The sequence below is a fragment of the Prunus avium genome, chromosome 2 (assembly GCF_965620075.1).
Source record: "Prunus avium chromosome 2, drPruAviu1.hap1.1, whole genome shotgun sequence".
In the NCBI taxonomy this organism is placed as follows: Eukaryota; Viridiplantae; Streptophyta; class Magnoliopsida; order Rosales; family Rosaceae; genus Prunus; species Prunus avium.
The window spans coordinates 38,468,720-38,492,565 of record NC_142285.1 but is presented as its reverse complement, the minus strand read 5'-3'; the positions used below and the strand labels follow the sequence as shown (position 1 = coordinate 38,492,565).

General features: G+C 37.8%; 3 protein-coding genes across 5 annotated transcripts; 1 reads left to right on the top strand and 2 right to left on the bottom strand.

Annotated features, from left to right (window-relative positions):
* Positions 1–3,239: 3,239 nt before the first annotated feature.
* LOC110756575 (FKBP-type peptidyl-prolyl cis-trans isomerase) lies at positions 3,240–3,986 on the top strand. The gene has a single exon (XM_021958013.2). The coding sequence runs from the start codon at positions 3,316–3,318 to the stop codon at positions 3,889–3,891; it is 576 nt and encodes a 191-aa protein (XP_021813705.1). The 5' UTR covers positions 3,240–3,315; the 3' UTR covers positions 3,892–3,986.
* Positions 3,987–4,188: 202 nt separating this feature from the next.
* Positions 4,189–13,500, bottom strand: SAC3A (SAC3/GANP/Nin1/mts3/eIF-3 p25 family). 3 transcript variants are annotated; one of them, XM_088248431.1, is made up of 14 exons: positions 13,084–13,500; positions 12,889–12,963; positions 11,561–12,391; positions 10,404–11,066; positions 9,274–9,375; positions 8,613–8,710; positions 7,949–8,126; positions 7,291–7,785; positions 7,030–7,170; positions 6,555–6,614; positions 6,062–6,192; positions 5,273–5,406; positions 4,947–5,182; positions 4,189–4,692 (listed from the first exon to the last, which is right to left on the bottom strand). In XM_088248431.1, exons 2-14 carry the CDS (start codon positions 12,946–12,948, stop codon positions 4,594–4,596), a joined length of 3,228 nt encoding a protein of 1,075 aa, XP_088104557.1. In that variant the 5' UTR covers positions 12,949–12,963; positions 13,084–13,500; the 3' UTR covers positions 4,189–4,593. The 3 variants fall into 3 exon arrangements, with proteins under 3 accessions (XP_088104557.1, XP_021813776.1, XP_021813777.1); XM_021958084.2 differs by having other exon boundaries at positions 12,889–12,960; XM_021958085.2 differs by having other exon boundaries at positions 7,949–8,123; positions 12,889–12,960.
* Positions 13,501–16,198: 2,698 nt separating this feature from the next.
* Positions 16,199–22,579, bottom strand: LOC110756702 (uncharacterized). Its single transcript, XM_088248227.1, has 4 exons — positions 22,349–22,579; positions 21,366–21,613; positions 18,651–21,265; positions 16,199–18,550 (listed from the first exon to the last, which is right to left on the bottom strand). Exons 2-4 carry the CDS (start codon positions 21,387–21,389, stop codon positions 17,230–17,232), a joined length of 3,960 nt encoding a protein of 1,319 aa, XP_088104353.1. The 5' UTR covers positions 21,390–21,613; positions 22,349–22,579; the 3' UTR covers positions 16,199–17,229.
* Positions 22,580–23,846: the final 1,267 nt, after the last annotated feature.

Genomic DNA, 23,846 nt, shown 5'->3' with positions numbered 1-23,846 from the left:
ATAAATACTGAATTTGTTTTGTTGTTGGACAAATATCTCCAATAGTGATTGTAACTGATTTTAGAATTATACTTTGCGTATGATTTTGTAGTTTCTTGGAGTGAAATGTCTCTCATTGTTCATACATGATTCAGAACTTAAAGTCAAAATATGCATGTAACAACAAAAACCCACAAAACACCAAAAACGAACATCTCGTCGACACATAGTAATAGCTCATCCCGGGAAAGAACCAAAACCAGAAGAAGACATATGTAGGGGTTAATTGGTTCACCCAACACCACACTCAATCGACCATGTGTATCCTCTTCTTTCTTCCCAAAATCACACAACCAAATTCATCACCTCCTCAATTCAGCCATTTTTCTTTGGCTCTAGTTATTATATATAATGTTATAATAGGTGTTCTGAACTCGGGTGCAAAATGGAGAGCACATCAGCTCTAGTCAACTTGGGAAAGCTCGTGTTATGCTGTGATATAGTGTTATGGGTAAAATTAATTGCACTGCCATATATATTTATATATATATATATATATATATATTATAATATAATTGGTATATATATATATACACTAGTGCATTGAATCATTAATATTGGGTGTTGGGGAGTTTAATTTTCTGCAAGTCTCTTTCAAAAGAACTGCGAGCCACACATTGTGATCAAAAGAACAGGCCTTGGCCAAGAAGAGTTTAATATGGTCTCTGGCAGGCAGCATCTGCTGGCGTCTCGTCTACTTCATTTATATGGCTTGCTCTTTGCTGTTGCTGGTGCCTTTATTATTAACTACTAATTAATTGCGCTTGTTTGACACATAACTTTCGTGAGACTGAAAACTGGGGGCACCCATCACTGATGTATACTTTGCCTTTCAGCCTGGGGACTGGTTTTTGTTAATTGTATGGCTCCCCTTTCACGTGTCACGTTCATCCCTTTAATTACAGGGTTTAATTTAGTATTAGCTCCCCAATACATAAGAGAGACTTTCATGCATAGCAGGAATAACTTTTTCACCTGTCAATATTGCATTATTGGCCGAGATAGCAAAACTAAAATATTTTGTAATTTGCTGGTAAGAAGTAGCTGCTGGATGGTGTTTTAAAAAAGTTCAGGACCTTCAGCTCAGCTGGCTAGTAGGTTTGGGGATTGATATAAATTTGTAGTAAGAGACTTCAATTGCTTGCCAAATTTTTACCTTTTCATTTAATTTACTTTAAATAAAATGTGCCGCATTCATCTCATGCTTTTACTTTTGGATTTTTTTTTTTTATATACTATGAGTAGGTTTAGGGATTTAGTGCTGCAATTAAGTGTGAAACAGTGGGATAAAACACAAGAAAAGTATTAGAACAACACTAATCAACTTGGTTGCAAATTGTGCATGTTATGTTTCTTGGTTGCAAACACAAGAAAGAAAGTACTTAAATTTTAATAATTTAATTGAAAAAATGATATCGGATTTAAGTGATTTTTTGTAGAAATGATCTTTGAATGAATATCTACAAAATAGTCGGTTTGGATTAGTGAAATACAAGGCGGAGTGGGTCCTGCAAAGATGTCCCTTGAATAAACTTATTTGAAGGATTCCTCAACGAAAGTTCTCTATATGTATATACTTGTGATTTGTTGTTTTTCTGTCCCTATCCATTATTATGAGACACAAAATTTGGGATTAGGACATGGAAGAGAATGACATCCAAAGATTTGTTGATTCAAATAACTAAAGCGCACATGTTGATTTCTGTCATGTCAAAATCACTAATTAAATCTTTCCTATACCGACAAACTAATAGTTTTCAACGCCAGTGTATTTCCTTCATGATTGCAATTCTCAAATGAATGCAACTCTTTGTTTAATTTACAAGTACGTATGCCATACACAAACAGACATACAAGATTAGGCTCGTTGTATCTATATATATAAATAAAGACATATTGTGTTCTTCTGGTAATCGGGTGTAAAGGAACGGACATGAGCACAAAGGATCGAACATGGGCACAGGTCGACCAGTAGTCGTCTCTCAAGCCGCCGGGCGGCCGGTAGCCCAGCACATGTGTTATCATAAATATAAAACTCTCTCGCAAAAACAGATAAAAACTAACAAAAGAATCATGAAATCCAACTATCCCCGTCTATATATATAAATATATATATGCAAAACTCGTTCGGACTTTTAAAACATTGCCTGCATGCCCTCTTGTAGCATTCTGCATATTCGATATACATCTTAATCCATGTGAACTTAATTAGTACTTGTTTGTTTTCGACATCAGCAGCTCAGATTAATGCTTAGTTGTTAAGGCAAAAACATTGCATGCATGCCCTCTTGTGGCTTTCTCTGACTTAATTATACTTGTTCATTTTAGTGTTTCTCCACTTTCATATTAACTAGCACATGCTCATGATGTATGTATGTATGCCTGCAAGAATTTCCTACCATAAAGCTGGCAAATATGCTCCCCACAATTAAGGAAAGGGTAAAACAAATAGTCCAACTTCGTTAGGTTAACATTTTCTACACAAAAAACTTAACAAAAAAGAAAGTGTGATAGTGGACAACCTTATCCAAGGGTAACTTGACTATAGGACTCAATTAGCTAGGTTAGTACTTTCATGTATTTATAGCCTATGGGGGATGCCAACTACTACCTAAATCATTAAGCCAACTCTCCAGCTAGCTATCATATAGAGGTGGGTTTCACTTGAAATAAGGCCCCTATGGGTTTAAACCAACTCGAAGTCTCTGAGGGAAGACTCTTACAAATTGTTTGACAACATAAGATGCTTATGTTGTCAGACTGTGAATCTGAATCATTAATGAGGTTGAATATGTTATTCAGATTCACAACCTATTAATATAAGCATTTGTCTAGTAACCTATTAATATAAGCATTTGTCTAGTAACGCAAATTTGGCAATAAAACATTACCCTTGATGAGCCATTTTGAAATTAGCCAAGTGATTATTGAATAATTAATCTCCTTAATATATAATTCAACCTTTTTTGTACCCTAAATTTGTGACTTGGCTTGTGCACAAACCCCATTGTGGTTATTGGGTTGGTAATTGGCCCATATATCACCTAACCCCAAGACTAGCCCGAGTGGTTCCCGCCACCCCGGGGCACTAAATTAGAAGTCCCAAAAAAATATTAATAAAATCTAAAAGATTTAAAAGGTCAGAAATTAAAGATTCATTTTTTTTTTTCTAAAATACATATATATAAAAATAAAAAAAATAAAAAGCAATATCCAAGAGAGATTTGCTTATCCAAACAGAAAGCAGAGATAGCTGCAGAAGCAGAAGCAGCAAAAATGGCGACAATGCCACCATCGTCTCTGCAACTCTCGAACCCATTCCCACTTGCGTCTTCATCAACCAAATCCCACGCGCCCAAACCCCTCCTTTCCTTCACCACCCGAGCCACGGACTCCGAAACACCCCCCTCCGAGCCCTCGTCCGAATCTGGGTCCGACCCGGATGACTTCGACAGCAAGCTGAGCCAAGTCCGACTCCGCTACCGCAGCGGAACTGGCAAGAAAGCGGAGCTCCGGAAGACCAAGAAGTCGAAAAGCGGGTCCGGATCCTCATCCGGGTCCAACTTGTACCTTCCACCGGTGCCGCTTAAGGAGCCGGTGTCGGGCGGGTTGAAGGTGGATTTCGGGTTCAGTCCGTACAGCGAAAGGGTGAACGGTCGAATCGCGACTCTGGGATTAACGGCGTTACTGCTGGTGGACCTGGCGACGGGGAAGAGTGTGCTGAAATATCATACGCCGTCAGTTGTGCTGATTCAGGTGTATTTCGTGGCGGCGGTTGCAGCTGTCTATATAAAGTATGAGAAGGAGAAGGTCAGTGTGTGGCCTCAGTCCTCTCCGCCGCCCAAAGATTGACTCTTTCATTAAGCGAATTAATCATATGTGATTAAGTGTTTTTTTTTTATTGAACAAAAAGTGTTTTAATTTTAATTTTTGTAATGCCATCTTTTTGGGTCAAAAATAGTATAGCCCATTCTGTAATTTAACCTTTGAATATAATATTATTTCACTCCTTCAAAATTAAACAAATTAACCTTTAATTTGTAACACTAACAGCCACTTGGTGTTACGACATGTGGATTAGTTACACCGTGGTAACACTACGTGTCAGTGTTCTTCAGAAACAATATTTCTCTTCACGCAGAAATAATCTTTGAAAAAATAATAAAGCATTGATTAATCTAAGAAGATAACTGGAGAATAATCTTTGGATACAAGAAGAAAACTTTAAAACTTTAAAATTTTCTTATTCTTCTTTCTCTAGTATATTTACCATATTCTTCTATCATCACCCCGAAAAGAAAGAACGAAAATTAGATACTAACTACTGGCCTAAGCCCCAAAACGGGCATATTTCAGGCAAAGCATATTTCCGGGGGAATTCGGATTCTTTTTCATTCAGTGATCTATTTTCTCTAAAGTTACAGGGGAACCCCGAATGCCCAATCGGTCTGGGATGCCCACTCTTTGTTGCGCATTTTAGATTGTGAAGGCAGAGCATGATCTTCATCTTCAACTGCTCTCAACTAGAATAAAATTTGGGTACATACAAATTGGCTATAAAGGTGTCCGTGTCAAAAAATCATTAACAGCGAGATTCGCATCTCCGTGGGACACCGCATCGGTCTCTGGCATGTAAAGACTTGAAGACGTTGGCTGCACATCAAACAAACTCATCTGGTGAAAATACTGTCTAAATACAAAATACCTACTGTAATTGTTACAGCTAAAACTAAGCATCCAACTGCTAATGCTTCATGCCATCTTGTCTTCATGCAAAGAACCGTAGGTTCAACCGTACGTTAATGTCTTTAACATACTTTGTTTCAAACTCAATTCCATAAAAGATATTTAGGACTACAAATATCTATATCCATGTGGGGGAAAAAAATGGTGTAATTGAAACCTACCTTAGTATCGATCTGCATTTCTCTGTTGTTATCTGCAATAAGGCATGCACCATGCACTTTCAACCATTCAATGCATTCATCCAATCCCTCTGAATCCTTCTCCTCACTTCCCTCAATTGCAGGTGCAATGGTGGTAAATCCCAGAATTTGAGCAACATAAGAAACAGGTATCGTAGGTCGATATGATCGACACATGCAGCTCACTGCCTTATACCGCATCTTTTCAACATAAAGATCTGCAGAAAGGAGAGAAATAACATGAAATGATCCTTTTATTTTACCCTTTTACATTCCTAAATAAAAATAGTTTCATATGAGATGCCCACCCATAAGGCAGGGGCTCAGGTTAGGAGCTGTCTTGTAGAGCCTGAAGAACATAACATAATTCCCTGAAGTCACAGCTGCACGAACTGCAAGAGCATGTTTAACAGCTTCATCCCTTTTTGCTTCAGCTGACAAGCTAAATTCAACAACATTTAACATTATATTTCAAAGTCATCTTACATTGTCTGAAAAACTGAAAGGGGAAATATAACTTTAGCTCAGCTTATTAAACAACATTTAGCATTATATTTCAAAGTCATGTCCTATATTTCATCAAATATGAATTGTATTTGAGTATTCCTTATTCTTTTTCTTTTTTCCTTTTTTCGGCCAGAGTATCCATTACAACCTGTATCTAAATCAGGTACCCATTCATTAATTGGTCAATTTTCAAAACCGCCATGAACTTGTATCCCCCAGAGTCGGGAAATATAGGACATGCATAGTGTGACCTAGTGCAAGAGTGTGGGCATCATGCACACATGTATGTGTAGTTAGTACTTCAAAAATAAAATAACGTTGCTGGTAGACAAGTAAAAGACAACCATTCCGAATATCCATGACATCCAAATAATTTTGTAACTTTTTGTTTCCCAAGATCTGCCAAATGTGCATCTTTCATAAGCTAAACATTAAAATTATCATACCAATGGGATGAACTCCCCCCTCATGACAAGTATTTGTGGAACTTTAACAAACAAAAAAGAAGAAACACTTAATATATTTCTAGTAACGAGCCAACACATAATCTCCATACGAAGAAAAGTCACTTTTCTTTGAGTTTTACTGACCTTGCCATTGATGATACAAGATCTCTGTTATTATTTGAGTGAAGGATAACGCAAAGTAAGTTGTATGCAGAAAACTCCATATGACATCCCTCAATACCTTCAGCATAGAGAGATTTCAACTGTGACTGGCACTGAAACCACATGAAAGTCGATTATTTGACACCTCAGCTTATGAGAAAATAAATAGCTTTAAAAATTGAATTATTCAATAGTAGTATTTGTTCTTTTTAATTCAATAATCTGTATTTGTTTTCTCTAAGAAAAGGTAAATCAATTTGTAATTCTATTAGATCAGTTCATTCATATCGTCATAAGTAAACCAAAACAGTTATAAAGACAGTATTGAAGCCAAACTAATCAAATTTATTGATTCTCTTAGAGAAGTCCCAAAACCTCCCTTGTCAATGTAGTTATTATAGTCTTCCATAGTCATCTACTTAGTCGTTGATCATGCCATAAAGTGTTTATTTTCAACCACAGTAAGGTCACCAACCTGATTATACTCCGGCAGATCCCCGACTTCCAATGATAAGCGAGCATGGGTTTCATACACCTGAACATGATATTAGGTGGAATGAATGACATAAACTGATGTGAAAATGACTCTGACAAGGATTGTGTGTCGGTAGTTGTGGGGCAAAAGAAAGTGTCTTACAGTAAGAGAATTAAAAATTAAAAAATTTAAACAAAAAACAAAAAATTTAAAATTATATATTGTCAATAAAGGAAGCCACGTTTGACAAACAATGTCATATTAGGATCTAAAGAAAGCATATGGCATTAAGGTTAGATATAAGAGGGGATTAATGCACCTGACTCTAATTAGCTGAAAAAGGCTTAGCTGAGTTTTTTAAAGTAGTCAACAGTCCGTTTTGAAAAATAGGATAGTTGGTCAGCACAGGAAGGGTAGATAAACTAGAGCCCCATATGATCAAAAAGAAAGAGAGGCCATAAGATATCAAATGTACCTTCACTGTTAGGTGATTGCGAATTCGTTGGACAGTCAGATCCTGACGAATGGACTTCAACTGGTCACATTTATAAAGGTAATTCTTTTGGGAACTTTGCACCATAAGCAGAGCTTTTTCAAGAACATCCTCTGGCCTTACCTGTCAGGTAGAAAGGATTCCTTAGCCGATTAATTATATCACACATGGAAACCCACCAGTTCATTTAATTTATTCAATTCAGACAGTTCATAAAAAAAGGGTGTGAAATATAGATCTTACAGTCGCAGGATCAGGTGCAGAAGTGAGGCGCAAATAACGTTTCTCAATTTCCTGGCAGGTCCCCTTCACAGTAAGAGAATCCCAGTCAATGTCCTCAACAGCCCTGCTGCCACCATCTTCAAAATTTTTGCTGAGCACCAATGCATTAGCCCTTCTGGTATACAAGTTTCCACCACCAGCCTTTTTCGGTTTGAAGTGATTATTTTGTGCTCGATGTCCTTGCACTCTTTCAAAACGCCTAGAGCGACTTTCACGTCTCTTTCTTTCCTCAGGTGAGTCCGCAAGGGCCATTGCTCCAGCGTAATATGCTGTTAAACTTTCTTCCTTATCACTATCACTAGATGCATCACCATTCTCAGCAGTACTTACACTATCAGAAAGACGCTGCTTCTTAAATGGCTTCTGGGTCATCTTACTTGCAGTTTTCTGCTCCAGTGAAGCAAACTTTCCATTACTTGTATTATCACCCTTGACCCCAGCACTCCCCATCCATGGCTGCATATGTGAACACAAATTATATAACTCTAAGCTAATCAAGCATTATGCATAGATTATGTATATTTCAGATACAAAAATTATAAATAAAATATACATCTATAGTAAGACAATTGGACCTTTCTAAGAATGAATAAAAAGGAAAGGATAAAAAAATAATTACCTTTCTTTCCTTATTATTGACATGTACCCATGAAAATTTTAAACTATCATTATTGACAGATGCTGGTTTCTCAACTGGCTTCTCCTCTGGTAGAGGTTCCCATCTACTCCTGGATCGTCTACTCGGACTTCTATTGTACTTTGGCAATGACGAAACAAGGTTTGAAGACTGTAAACTGCTGCACAACAAGAGCGGGTCAATGTTCTATAAATTGGGACCTGAAACCTTAGAACTTCAACCGTGTAACAAATGTATCATGTAACCAGAACTAACAATCATTTGTAAAATTAAATGAATCAACGCACTAGGACAGAGTAGGTGAGAAAATGTGACAAAACAACAAACCAAAATCTGACTAATGGGCTGATCACTTCCCATACAGTGGTTATCAAAGTATTTATAAACCACTTGTTCATATAAGAATTTTGTATCACTAAACGAGTTTCCCTCGCCACCACTTGAAGGGCCATACAGTCTGTTTATCACCAAACTTTAAAATATCTTTGTGCATACTCGTGATACAGTTGAAAAGTACTTCACTGGAAATAAAGGTCCAGCAATTGTAGAGTAAATAAGTTCAAGGTGGATAAATGCATTGTGAGCTTCACATTAACATAGAGAGAGAGAGAGAGAGAGAGAGAGAGAGAGAGAGAGAGAGAGGTACTCTTTATTAACAGTATCTTCATTTGGCAGTGGGAAAAGAGGCTCAGTATCCCAGTCTCGTGTGTAAAGTGTACCATCAGCTGTTGCCTTGGTGATAATCTGAAAAGAAAATTAAGGACCTTTACATAATATGCATCCTATCCAAAAACACATACGGACAGAGAAAATAAACTATTGCATGTATCATGTCCATGAAACTAACAGAGTTTCAGCAGCACGCCAGAATGTGGATCTGCCTCTCAAGTTGAAACAAAAAATTTCAAGACATACAGATGCTTAAAAGCAAAATGGATACTTGAGTCATAAACATTGCACTAATTTCTACCATCAAATGAACATTTGTGGTAGAAGCAATCTGAGAATTGATGGGAAAATGATGTTCATAGGCATGTGTGCTTCATATAAAAATCTTATGTGGCAGGAAAAGTTTAGGTTCATAGAAAATCGTTACATCTTGCAGAGAGCTTAAGACTCAAACCTTTTCACACTGGACATGTATAATGGTGTTTATATTCGTCACAACATATTAGATAACAGTTACTAAGGGCGGTTACAATTAAAAGCCAAAAATCAGGCAACTCATGCCAAAGAAGGGACAAGAGGCCATGAACATGTATGATTTTACATTTGCCAAAGAATAAATTCTAACTGATTCGGCTTACCTCCTTCATGACAGACTGACAAGCAGCCATTTGTGTATCATCTTTACAGCGAGCCAAAGCCCTCTCGACATAACCACGCAGTGACTTAGGAAACATACCAGGCTGAAAATGAAAAAAAAAGATAATAAATAAATAACACATCATTGGCTACAGCAAAGATTATTAAGTCATGAACTCCAGGAGGAGAGAACAGAGACAAACAAAGCACCAAAAATAGTGAAAACACATCATTGATAATCCTGTTAGTAGCATATGACACGCAATCTCCAAAAACTCAGCCTTATAGCAATGCAAAATAATTTTATATTCAAAATGAATTAAGATGCTAAAGACATGCACTACACCTAAACAACACCAAGGATTTAATACTCAATGATCAACCACAACCACAGTTAACCCCTTACATAGCTAAAATGTATATGTTTGCTAGATTTTGCATCAGTTCTTGGCACTTTAAGAGAAGGAATGACATTTTATTTCATTACTATCAAACCATATCATAATGCAAGCCCTGAAAAATTACAGATGGCTTTAGGGTTAAATCATCCTTCGTATTTTGAGGTGTAGGTTCATCTCATGTTATTTCTATGTTTGAAAAAGTACTCTTCAACTGAAAAGTATTAGAGGAAACAAAAGGTCCTTTCATCTATAACATTACTGGAACAGGATTTCCCCCAGTTCGTCTCCACTTTTCCCTTTACAAGAGCACACATTTCAAAGCCATCTGCTTATTTCAATAATTATTCTTTGTGGTGGCACTATATGCTGCTCCATCACTATACCATTTTTTATTTTCTTTTAAGTAAGAATCTTGCACATGCTTGCATTTGCAAAAAGTTAGTAGCAGGAAAAGCCAATTTATCTTATGTTACAATTTAAGAACCATGCAAAGTATATGAAATAACACGCTTGCAACCTAGCAAGAGCACTTTTAAAAAGGCGCACAAATTTCACAGTACCTACTCGTAACATCTTTCTGAATGAAAAGATTGCAAGCAAAGACCACAGAAGCTTTGGTTGCCTTTTTGAATAACATTATGTTTGTATGTATTTACTAGTCAATCTGGCAAGAAACTCACTAAATCTTGATATTTAGAAAGGCCACACAATCATCAAAGCAAAAGACATACCTTAAGTAGAGAATCAGCAGTAGCACTGGATGTCACCTTGTCAACCGGCTTTGGCAGTGAAACACTGATATAAGCAGGTTTTGCTGCTGATGTGGTTATAGAGCTATCCTTCTCAGTTTTTGGTAAACCCAAGGTCAGATTTGAAGTGATTCTAGGGTTTGTTGGAATCTGCAGTTTATTTACTCTTCGTGTATCTACAGATGGAGCAGGTTGTGAAGGTGATTGGTAACTATGAGACGCATGGGATGGAACAGGTTGTGAGGGTGATTGGTAGCTATGAGACACATGGGATGGAACAGGTTGTGAGGGTGATTGATAGCTATGAGACGCATGGGATGGAACAGGTTGTGAGGGTGATTGGTAGCTATGAGACCCATGGGATGGAACAGGTTGTGAGGGTGATTGGTAAGTATGAGACGCATGGGATGGTACAGATTGTGAGGGTGGCTGGTAAGTATTGGACACATGGGGCACCTGCTGAGAAGCAGGATACTGCATGTTGGGTGCTTGGGAAAATGCACTTTTCTGTTGATCCAGAAAGCTATCATAAGAAGTTTTCTGATCCAAAGGCTTTTGAAAGTGCGGTTGCATAGGACTACTGTGGTGAATTTGAGATTGAGAAGTAGGAGCCCCATGATTCCAGTAACCATCATGAGCACCAGACTGAGAAACCAAAAAATGACAACAATAATTTACCAACTAAACATATTTCAAAAGCACAGTCATGATTATAGAAGAGATATTTGAATTTGAGATCAGATCAATAATATCAGATACAACCATCAACTGTAGTGGTCAAGAACATCATGGAAATCTATATAATGGTTGGTTTAAAACAATTACAGTATTAATTGTAAGTTCTAAAGTGATGATAAAGAACAAAGATATAAGACTAAAAATGAAAGGGGGGAGGGGGACAGTAAAAGTTACACATGCCATGATGCACGCTAAGGCTGTAATCCAGAATATGAAAGTATAACTACCCTTTGCACCAGCAATAATCTTGAAGACAATATCACTCATTAATGACAACTTTAATGATAAGGAAACCAGGGCATGGATCATTATTAGAAATGAACAATTCACCATATCAAGAAGAGTAATCATATGAGGGCATGTAACTTTTCCTAAACCCCTCCACGAAAGGAAATTCAAACCTGCACTGATGGCAATTCAGGTGGACTGGGTTCTGGCCTCCAAGAAGGAGCGTACGGAGGTGGTGGTGGTAGCTGGATGTCCGAGGTTTGATACCCAGTGGTAACACCTGGAACCGGACATCCCACATTGGGTGTACTAGTAACAGAAATGTTCTCAGTCCCAGGAGCACAGCTGACTTCTGTTTGACTGTAATAATCTGCCCATTGCTTGTAGTGTTGCTGATAATTTTGTGAAGTGGAAGTCGCAGTACCAGAACTATATGCAGCACTGGTGTCTGGAGCATACTGTGCATACTGATTAGATGTATAATTTGCATAATTTCCGCCATTCCAAGCAGTGGTCTGATTATTGTAACCGCTACTTGAGTAACCTCCAGCTGTCTGATAATCAGCAGGATTGTAGTAAGTGCTTGAATAACTTGCAGACCCAGCATAAGACCCTGTATTCTGAAATGAGGAAAGAGGCTGATAAGGAGCACCTGTATTTTGATATGCTCCTACGGGCTGTGGGTAGGAAGTGTTGGATTGCGGCTGATAGTTGTTATAGTAACCTTGGTATCCTGCGCTTCCATAACCATATGGATCCGCAGAATTTTGGTATGAAGCATAGGTATTGTAGTCTTGTGGTGTATTTATTGTTCCCAAACTCGATGAACTACTCCCAGGTGGCTGTGGATGCTGATCATATTGATAAGTTGAATGAGAATGAGTCCCATTATCTGTGGAGCTATTATTCACCCTATGAATGGTCCATGATGAGGCTTCTGAACCAGTTGTTGAAGGAGGATATGAAGGCGTCTGTCCTTGGCTTGCATTAACAACATAGCGATTCTAAAACACAAATAAATGCAAAACCCTGTTAATCGATGTTAATATTCCAGAGACATTAATCAATTAATACTAATATATAAGAAAAATCTAAACAAAGTCCAATAGAACTAAAAATGGCTATCATAAATGTTGTTGACGTATCGAGTAAAACAAATGGGATATAACAGATGCAAAATCAGAGACAACAAGATAATGTAGGCAGGCAATGTAGGCCACTTGGTAAGATAATTTCTTGCTCAAGATAATAGCACCCAGATAACCATTTGACCTAAACTAAAAAAAAGTTAGTTTTTTACAACTAAACTACCATATGCCTGCGTATGCATAGAGATTGCATGCAAAATCAAAGTTCAAACACATTCTATATGGCAACCAAAGCTGTTCTTGTCAAGGCAAACCTCTAACACTAAAACAAAGCATAAATGGAAGCTCGTACTGTTCAACAGAATTCAATACAAAAGGCATAAAAGAGAACAAGTTGGTGTATTAGTAATTACCTCAAGAGAATTGGGGTCCAGTGGAGCAATGGTCTCGGTATTACCTCCTTGGTTCATCATTTCTTTAACATCCTGCTACATAACAAGACAAAAATATTAATAAAACAAAAAACCAAAAATGAGATGCCAAAAATTCAATAATAAGCTATAAAACCCTAATTGGCTGGTAAAGAAAATCAATCCTCAGTTCCATACCTTCAAACAAACATCACTGTGTCAACCTTGAAACGCAGTTTGACTTATGCGAAAGCTGATTGATGGAATCGAAGGCAAACAGGGTAGAGGAAAACCCAGAAAACAGATTGAGATCAACAACAACGAAGAACAAGAACAACCAAAAACAAAAAATGAATTTTCACTATTAAAACCTAAGTATTACACCAATAGTATGTATGAAATTTATAAAAAGCAGGAAAATTAATAAAAACTTGAGGCAGATTGGCGAGAACAGCGAAAGAAATATGCGGATGAAATTTCTGAAAGGGATGAGAGAGATAGAGAAGGAGGAGGAGGAGGTTGGGCTTGAAGTTTCAACCGGGGGTCTAGGTTGGGTCTCTTGGGTCGTGTTTGCGGGTTTAGGGACTTGGTGTTTGGTGGTAGACGAAGATAATTATTTTTGCAACTGTAGATGCTCTTTCTCCTTATTCTTATTTACCCAGACTTACCCCTTAAATTTACCATTTGCCACCACGCTGTTGGTAAATATAAGAAATTTCAATGCACATTTCCTACTTGTTTTGTATTGTTTTATTTTTAATCCGAGCCGTTTATCACAAATCCCTTGAAGATTACCATTTGGGACCTCTGTTACTAGTAAAATATAAGAAAATTCAATGTACATTTCCTACTTGTTTTGTACTGTTTTATTTACATTATGAGGCGTTTATCACAAATCCAATAATCTTAGAGAAAAGGTCATTTGATCATATTTTCCCTCCAATTATATATATATTTTTTGTTATTTTTCTGCCTCGTATTCAAATTTTAATTTGACGATTTTGCTGAGGAGTAGGGGGCTTGATGCTGAATGCATGCGTGCATCGATCTCAGATCATATTTGTACAAAGTTTTGTTTTTATACCATATGATTATAACTAGGCAACGAACTTTTTAATTAATATTATGCTTTTGTTTCCGAGGTTCACGTTTGGGTTGTGGATAGACCGATGACCATATTAACTCTTCGTTGTACTCTTATGACCAACACAAAAAGAAAAAAGGTCTCAAGTAATGTCACCTCATTCATTAATAAACATATAATAAGTATTATTATAACTTAATATTCAATTTATAATGAAAAATAAATTATATAAAGGCAACCGCAAGACATAGTAAATGTTTGATCTAAAGTCAAATATTGTTTGACTGTGAATTCTCAATTAAAGAAGTATTAATGTGTACCGCTTTTTCATTGCCAAAATGTTATCGAGATTTGAACCTGAGACTATTGATATGAAAAGTGAAAGCTCATTTTTCACTTTGCCTAGATCTCATTGGCATTTACATTGGTTTGCTTGTACCCTGTTTTTTTATTTACCTAAGCTTGCAATTGGAATGGAACAAAAGAACCGACAAACTGCAAGTGCAAACACAATCAACATGATCAAACTGGAGTGGCACTTGAAGTTGGGATTGGAGTGATCAGATTACAGGACGCATTTAGAAGCTTCCTTTGACAAATTTGGGCATGCAGAGATTGAATAACAGAACAAGGCCCTCTACTCTACCACCAAATTTGTCTACGATGAGCCTCTAACAGGGCCTCCCTCTAGATATCAATACCATTTACTGAGTGGACAGTGGGCCGTATTATTGAAAATAACAGCCCAAAGGTGTAAAGTTTGAAACACATATTCGAGATAGAATTTCAATTTCATTCTCTCTCCAAAAAAATATTTCAATTTCATTCTTATTGGGGGCCAAGAAAAATCTCTTTTTTGCCAAATATGAATTAAGCTAGTTGATTAAGGTAAGGTGTCAGTCTCCTTAAACCAGAGTTCGATCCCCTTACCCTTATATTAGAGTAGTTTAGAATATTTTGACGTTTCTAACTCTAATCTCAAGTCTTAGGTGTGGAGCAAATCCGCTCAATCAATCTTAGAATATCTTTCAACAAAGTGACAACTGAAAACACTAATTATATTCCAATAAAAGGAATAAATAGTTAAATATACTTATATGCCACTGATAAATATACTTATATATTGCATTTGAATAATTTATCCTGTTAATTTTCAATTTAATAATGTCATAAAATGACCTTGCATTCACTCAAGTTATTCTTAATCTCATCGTATTCAAATGGATACATATCTTAAACCAAATTTCCCGCTAACTTCCAATAAAGCACGGGCCCTACTGTGCGTATTATTCAACAACTCCAAAAAGGGCCAAGCACGCAAGCAAGGTTGTCATTTTCTCCCATGGAGCTTCAACCAATCAAGCCAATGATGGCCATTAAAACACAAGCAAGACATACCAAGACTTGGATTCTCACCACTACATCTAGTGATTTTATGATATTCTATGTACCCTGGGTTCCACCTCAAATAGGAAAATGCAGCACCTGCTGCAGGTACTATGCCCACAGTTATTTCATTTCCCCTGTGGTGCCCATCAACATAACACCCAATTTGGTAAAAGAGTAAAATCCCCCCACTTTAACTGGGAAATCTTGAAAACTTCAAAACCAGAGTCATCTTGCACAAAATCAATGAGGGAACAAATCCCTCATGACATCTCTCAACTTCACCCCTCAAGTCATCTGCAACCCAGAAGTCATAGTTTTGCTGTGTATTGTAGATTATGGACCAAATCTTAATTATTGTTATTATTATGGTTATATTTAGAGGCAGAGGGCAGTTATTTTACAGGTAAACAGGATCCAACTTCAACCCTGTTGTTGACCAAATCAGGAAAGTAGCACAAACCAAACACCATAAGAAGCAAAATTCTAGCTCAGCATCAACACCATCCCAACCAAAAGCAATGTTTCAGTAATTAGCTTCATCAATCACTATGCACTTGTCTTGAAACTCCCTAACAACTTCATCTGTGCAACCTACTCTAAAAATAGATCCAAGAAGTTCAAAGTATGACTCAAATGCAACCAAATTTTTCTCGGTGCAATCAAATGTTAGCAAATGCCATGGGAGAACTGTCTTCATCAGTGTAACCAATTATGTAGCTGATTTTCCGGTCAGGATATTGCTCATTTACAATGTAAAACCAGTAATGCATCAAGATTTTGATTCTGCAGAAGAAATTGCATAAAGACTTCACGCCCGCATCGGGAGACAACTCCAGGAAGTACATAAAGAAAGTAGACCATTAATATATCATCTTTCTAAATTTCCTACTACAACTATAGCATGTCAGTTACCCAATTCAAGAAAATAAAGAACACATCAGAAAATATACCCCAGAACAGCATTATTCAACCATGAACTTCTGTAAGACTCCATAAACATTTTATGAGGTAAAAGTCCAAGAGCTAAACCACTAAAAAGCTTAACAGCAGATCCAGAACTTGCCGACTTCGCACATAAGAACTAATAGAACAAACTTCTCCCACACATCAGTTTCCAGCATTTCTGCATATCATTACAACCTCCCAACAATACGATGCTCTATACCAAAACCATGCACAAGCCCCGAACTTCTCTGCCAATCGCGGCAGATCACATAATAAGGCCTCATGAAAATTTTCAGCACCAGGGAACAAACTGTATCAACAGGCTTCTCATCTGAGGTCAAGTATATCCGAGCACGACATTAGAGTAATTGTTCGTGCGATGGGAAGATGGACATGAAGGAGTGCAATAGGCAACATAGTTACTAGTGGAGCTTTATGGCCTAAATACTAGTTAAAAGTCATGACAGTTCCTTGTAGGGTACCTGCCCTGCCTCACCAAGTATCAAAACCAATGCAGAAACGTAACTCAGAAACTTAAGGAGAATCTCCATATAAGCATTTAAATGCCTCAACTCAAAGAGAATGGCTTTAAGAGATATGATGTACAACCAAGACCTATGACAGTACAAAACTTGCTAATGAAATTCAGGCAAATATGAGCCTCATGAAGAACTAACCACCATAGTACCAGACGCAAGCTACTTACAGGGCAGATACCAGTCCCAAAACCACATAGAATCATAAGCCAAACTTGGAACTGGAAAAATGCCCTCAGAACATTAGACGCACACAGAACAGGCACTTGTCTTGTGATTAAAGCCTATAGAATGTCCCAGACTAACCTGTAAAGTGACTAATCTGTGTCCTAGTCCACCTTCTTCGCATGAACAACCAATCCCAAATTCAAGGTCATGGCAGAACCAAATTCAAAACCTTTTTCTCTTCACCCGTGACATATCATCAAACCCACCATCGTGCCAAGCCTGCCCACCATGCCTGTAATTTCCGTCTTGGTCCTCAATGCCTCTCATTCTTCTAGGTGCATTTCCTGGCCGATTCTTAATCCTTCTGTCAAAGTCCCTTTCCCTCAAATTCCCTCTTTCTTGAAACTCATTATTACCATCTGGGCAGAACCTCAAAGGCCTAGGGCCATCCTTTGCATTAAGATGAAATGTCTCGCCATCAGCACCATTATAAGGAGGCCTAAATGAACGGACAGGTCCACGTCTCTCACCAAACCTTCGTCTCTCATCACCATTTCCATCAGCACCAAGCTCGTGCAATCGACCAGAATGCATGGGCCCCCCAAAGTAGTCATCATTGTTTGGCCTTTCTCGAGGATCCATGACATCAAATCTCCTGTTTCTGAGTAAAACCCGGCCAGAAGGACTTCTATTAGGAATGACAGACCTTGGAGGACCATGGTCCCTTCCAGAATCCATATCCCTCAAATCATTGGACGGATTCCTTCTAACAACCATCTCACCAGGAAAACATGGGCCATCAGGGGATCTAAACCTCTCCATCCTGTAAACTGGTGGAGATCTTCGATGAGTCAATTCTCCAGGCCCACCAAACCCATCTGGGGATCTTCTTCTAGGAGAAGACCATGGACCAGGAGAACGAGTCCTGGACCTTATTGGCGATTTTGAGCGAACTCGAGGAACCCCTCTTCTCTGGACAAAAGAAAAGTTCCGATTTCCTCGTCCAAATTGACCATCTACTCCCTCATATGAAGACTGGGTACGAGTGAACATGGGATCTGCATTATCATCAGGAAAACTCCTCATAAACTTCTCATTATGCCTCATTCCAACCAAATTTGAAGCATCTTCACCAATGCATCTAGGTGGGCTAATATTTCTTGGATTTCTGCGAGCCATGTGAATGGCATGTGTTCCAACAGGAGATCGCCTCCTTGAGGGTATACGGTGGTTGATTGGTCCATCATTTTGAATCTGCCTCCCTCCACGACCTGTACTAACATATGCACTATCTGAACCCATATTATAAGTGTTATATTCAAGGTCAGCATCAGATACATCAGGTGCATATTTATGTCTGGGTACACGATAGTTTGTTTGATTATTATAAATCTCCGAAGCAAAGTTACGATCAGAACCCCAATCACCGCGACTATTCATCCTCCCTCTACCACGTCTAAAACCCAATCTAGCATATCTCAGTGATTGATCCTGGTATTTTTCCCTTGAAAATCTGTGGGCATTATCATCATACGGTTGACCTCTGGAAAAAGGGACAAAGGTGGAAGAATTAGGTTACAATACAACTATAACGCTCAAAATCAAACAAAAGAGTAAATAGAAAATCAGGGGAAAATAATCACCTCCCTCTAGGATGTATTTTATCTTCTTCCGGTGTTACATCAGGTAATATTTCTCTTCCAACTCTTGACGGCAATGGTCCTGAAATAGATCTTGATTTACTAGGAGAAACAGTTGAAGATCGAGGCAAAGTTATGATCCTGCTCCGTTGTCCTCCATTAGTGGTATCCTTAGCAGCATTATCACCACTACCAGATGTTTTGGACAAATTTGAATCACTCAATGGTGCCAGGTCGGTTTTATTAACATCCAGCTCTGTACAATGAACATATCCTTGGCTTTCATTAGTGACTTGCTCGGAGAACTCTCCATCCTGACATTTCTGGGCATCCTCATTCCCTGATTGATCAAGTGGTTCTGTTCCCACATCCTTTACGGACCCTTTCACACCAGCTCCTCCTGTTAACTCTTCAACAGCCAATGTTTCTTGCAAACACGCATCTTTATCAGAGCCCTTATCAGATTTATCATTAAGAACTACATCAAAAGATTCTTTATCATCATTGTTACTTGTTTCAGCAAGGTGGTCTGTTTTGTTGTCTTTTGCCTCAATATAGAATGAAGTAGGATGAGCATTGTTAACATGTCCCACAAAATCCGTCCTGTTATTATCAAAATCATCATTATCAGCGTGTTCCACTTCTCTTGCGTTACATATGAGTTCCTCTACTGCAGTCTGCTCAATTGAATCTCGAACCTCACCGTCTTCATAATCATCATCTTTAGCATCTTGTTCTGTATCAATAGCTGTATCCAAAGCATGATTACCATCAGATTCATAATCAGAACCATAAGAATCTTCCAACATATCTGCTGAGATATTTATCTTTTCCTCATCACTGGAAGAACCCTCACCACTTCCACGTGAATCAAGGGGGTGATCATTCATGAACTTCAATTTATAATCACGGTCAACATTATCATCTTCAGTTCTCATACTGTTTCCCTTAGTATCAAGACCCAGAGTTACGGCAATCTGCTCTTTGCTTTGACAAGCTTCCTGAGGCGCCTTCGCATTCAAGTTTCCGGTATGCTTTGTCAAATCCCTACTCATAGTCAACTCTGTTGAACAAGAAGGCTTCCCTGTGGACTCTGTTAAACACAAAGGCTTTCCAGAAAGGCACGACATCTCTGCAGTCATAGGCAACGTCATGTCACTAGAACAATTATCCAGACCTTGTATCACATGCTTATCCAAATGAACTGATGTCCCTTCAATGGAATTTATGGTTTCTTGATTATCCACAATACTTGGTTCAGATTTTATGGATCTAGGATCAACCAACTTTTGGGTGCTCATATTTGAAGACTTAACAGCTCCAAGAGTGCACTGCTCAACAACTGCACGTTTCCCTGCTCTATTACTATCTAAAAATCCCGTATTACTGGGTTTAGCTATGTTAACATCCAGTTTGACACTCTCATCAAATGGTTCTGATTTTACAGTTCTACAATTACCTGTGTTCAGAGTTCTAACTGGCCCAGCCAATCTACGCGAGTTTGTAGCAGAAATCACCCTGTCCATGTCCAAATCCAATTTACTGCATGCACTAGAAGGCTTTTGACACTGATTCGACTGTGAGCAAGATGAACTAAGCCGTAAAAGGGTGTCATTGGAATTACACTGCTGGCTAGCAAGTGTGGATGAGACGGTGTTATTAGTTCTGTTCTGACTATCAACAATGGTCTGCTTTTCTGAATTGACACCGGCTCCAACCATCCCAGTTGAACCAATCAACTGCTTTGCAACACCTGCCCCACCCATTGCATTGATTCCATCAAGAGATTCAGAAGCATCACTCACAGAATCTGTCCATGCATCCATTGGTGTATTCAAATCCCAATTTGCCCGCCATGCACGCTTGTCAGCACCATCAAAATTCAAATCTTCACCATTTCCTTTGCATTGGCTGCTGTTTTTTTCTTCGCTTAAAGACAAATTCAGTGAAATAGGCAAGTTATCCTGACTCCGCTGACTTCCATCACCACCACTGTTTTTGCCTGTCAAAGCTGGAACAAGATTTTCCTTTAAACCTAATGATAATTCAGTACTCTCAGCAACAGCAGGAATTTCTTCTTCACACTTCCTTCCTACCTTACTTTTGCTATGCATAATCTCCTCCCCCAAATTATGTGCATGAGCTTCATTTGGTGCTAAAGTCAACTCACTTTTCCCTAAGGTCACCTGAGAAGCCGGATTATCAGCCAACACAAGCTTACTTTTCCTCTGCATGTCATCCAAAGAACCTGAGTGAACTGCGGGGCTTGGTTCTTCAACTTTGACTCTAAAGAGATTATCATTGCCACGGGCCACATTAACATTTGTAACATCAGACCTTCCTCTTCTATAATCAGATTCGGAATACTTGGTTGTATCAGAAAATCCAGTACTGGTGATACTAGCATATGAAAGAGTCGACCCCTGAGATGGGCTAGATTGTTCCTTCTGAAGTGAATCATTTTTTGCAGGAAAGGAAGATGATTCTTCTTTTTTAGGAAACAAAGTTTGTTCTTCAGAAGGGGGTGATGGAGGCCTCATTATAGGAAACCTCCTTTTCTTGATAGGAACACCTGCAACATAATCACTAGATTTCCGGATAACGGGTTTAACCCCAGTCTGCCAATAGAAGATTTAATTGATCAATATTCAGAAAAACAATAAATTCGAACGAGACTCTAATCTCATTTAGCAGTAATTTGGAAAATGAAATAAACACCTCTTCATTTCCTGATACAGGCATGACTCCAAGATTTCGCAAGCTTATTATTACCCTTCTTTCTGTCTATAAATAAAATTCAATAGCATTTAGCAGGACCTTGATGTGATTTTGAAGTCAATTTCAACAACTGCACTACGATATATGCAGCTAAACTTCTATTTTCTACAAACCAAATTCAGTTAGCTACAAAGACAACGCGGTTTCTCTGAATCTTCTAGCTATCACACTCAACCAATTTGAAGCTCCTGCACACAAGAAAAAGTTAAGGACCTTAACAAGAGAACCCAAAACAATTACAATGAACTCCAAGATAACACAATAAATTCTCAGTCAACGACATAAACAAATCAGGAAAATATGATATATAGACTACTATAACGATTCACACATATCTGAAGACAAGTAAAGAACACATCATGGCTGATCGGTTAATCGAAACAATAAAAAAAATTATTTCATTTTATTTTTCCTTGACTAAGTCCCAGATTAAAAGCACAGAAGCAATCATCCAAGATGAACATATAAACTGAATTGGAACATAACATATATATAACATATTCAATCAATTCTCCAACTGTAAGGTCATTTTCAGGTATAATTAAGAAACTAAGCAACCATGTGGACACCAATTAAATCCTCAATCAAGCCCACAAAATACAATCAATTCCCAAAGCCTAAACAAAAAAGCAGACCGTGTTTGGGCAGTTTATGTTGTAATAAATGAACCCACGAAACAAACTCCAGGAGGTTTAAAACGTTCCAAGCAAAAAAAAAAGGAACTTCGGATGATCCATTAAAAAGAAAGTTTTCTGCTTCACAAGTATAACATTTTTACAATCCCCAAACGCTAAAAAACCAGCAATTGCCAAAAACACACCGACGAATCCGATGGCGATGAAACCAATCAGATCTAGTTAAATCGACGGAAACAAAACACAATTTGTGAAATTGAAAACACTCCAGAAGATTCCAGGAAATACCTGAAATCAAAATCACAGACGCGTTGACGAAAGTCGAAAAATGAAATCAGAGCCAGAGAACACAAAGATCGCAGAAGAAGAGGAAGAAGGAGAAGGAATTTGGAGTTTGGTCAAGCTCTGAAACTTCTAGGAAATTGAGGAGGGAGGCGGTTGTTGATTGAAGAAGAAAAGAAGGGATAGAAAAAGAGAGAGAGAGAGAGAGAATCTAATCTAATCCAAGGAGGTGTGGTTCCCACTGTTCCCTAAATTGTCAGCCTTATTAGGGTTTGTGATTGTGCTTTTTTTCTATAATTGCGGTCTGAGAGTTACCATTCAAATTTTTTTTTTTTTTTTTCCATGGACAACTTGGTCCGACGACCTCACTCTCTCTCATCCCGCCATACTCGCTTGACACGTGTATTATGTACTCTCGCAACTCGCATCGCATCCATCGAATCTTACTTTGACGTGTTGCGCAGCTTCAACACCCTTTCCTCCAAGCAAAGGTTCGTCAAGAGCTTCCACTTTTTCATTTAACCATTTTTTATTTTTTTTTATGTTTTCCTTTTTTTCGTTATAGAACTCTTTTGCTCTCACCAAAGGGAAAGGAAAAGCTTCTTTTTAAGGAAAATAAAAATTAAAGAGGAAAACGCTGTGAAAACCCCACTAGGAAATTCAGTTTTCACACTCTGGAAAAATACCAAACTTCTATTTTAAGATTCCTTTGTAATAGTTTTTTTCCGTCACACACCAGTGCATACGGGTTTCGAATTTGAAATCTCTGTCTTAAACCAAACATATTTTTTCACTATGGTATGACCCAATTGGCAATTTCTTTGTAATAGTTGGGTATTTACAAATGTTTTAAGCTCGGCTTTTATTATGAAACATTTATGTATTTTTTTTAAAAAATCTTATAAAAATTGTTTTTTCAATATAAGCAATTAGAGAAGGGGGTTTACACAAATATTCATTGAATTCAGAGGGTTTTGAATCTATACTTACATAAATGAAACTAGAAGAATTCAACCAATTGAGTTATACAACATTGGCTTAAAAACATTGTTTTTAGAAGTTCCATAAAGTGTTACTTGTAAACTCATTGTTTTCTGGTTACCTTACCTACACTCAATCCAAATATATGGAGCTTTTATTTCACTTTTCATCAACTGAGGAAATTGGAACCAATGACGTTCTACCAAACTAGGAGGAAAATGCCACCCAAAACAACCAAACCCAACCAAGTCATGGCCACACCAGATTAATTCAAAGATCCAAGTAAAGGGAAAAACATCCAATTCTTAATTTTCTTTTTTCTCCATAGTTTAATACATACTCATCTGTCCATATTAGTAAATAAATATTTGAAAAAGTCATTTAAAAGGACAAGCTCCGTTTAAAACAAGATTAAAACTGGGACCCAATACTTCAATTATTCATCGAACAAATCACATTCCAATTTTAAAACCATCCCCCCTACAAGTTGCCATCACAATCAGCTGTCACATTGCAACCATAC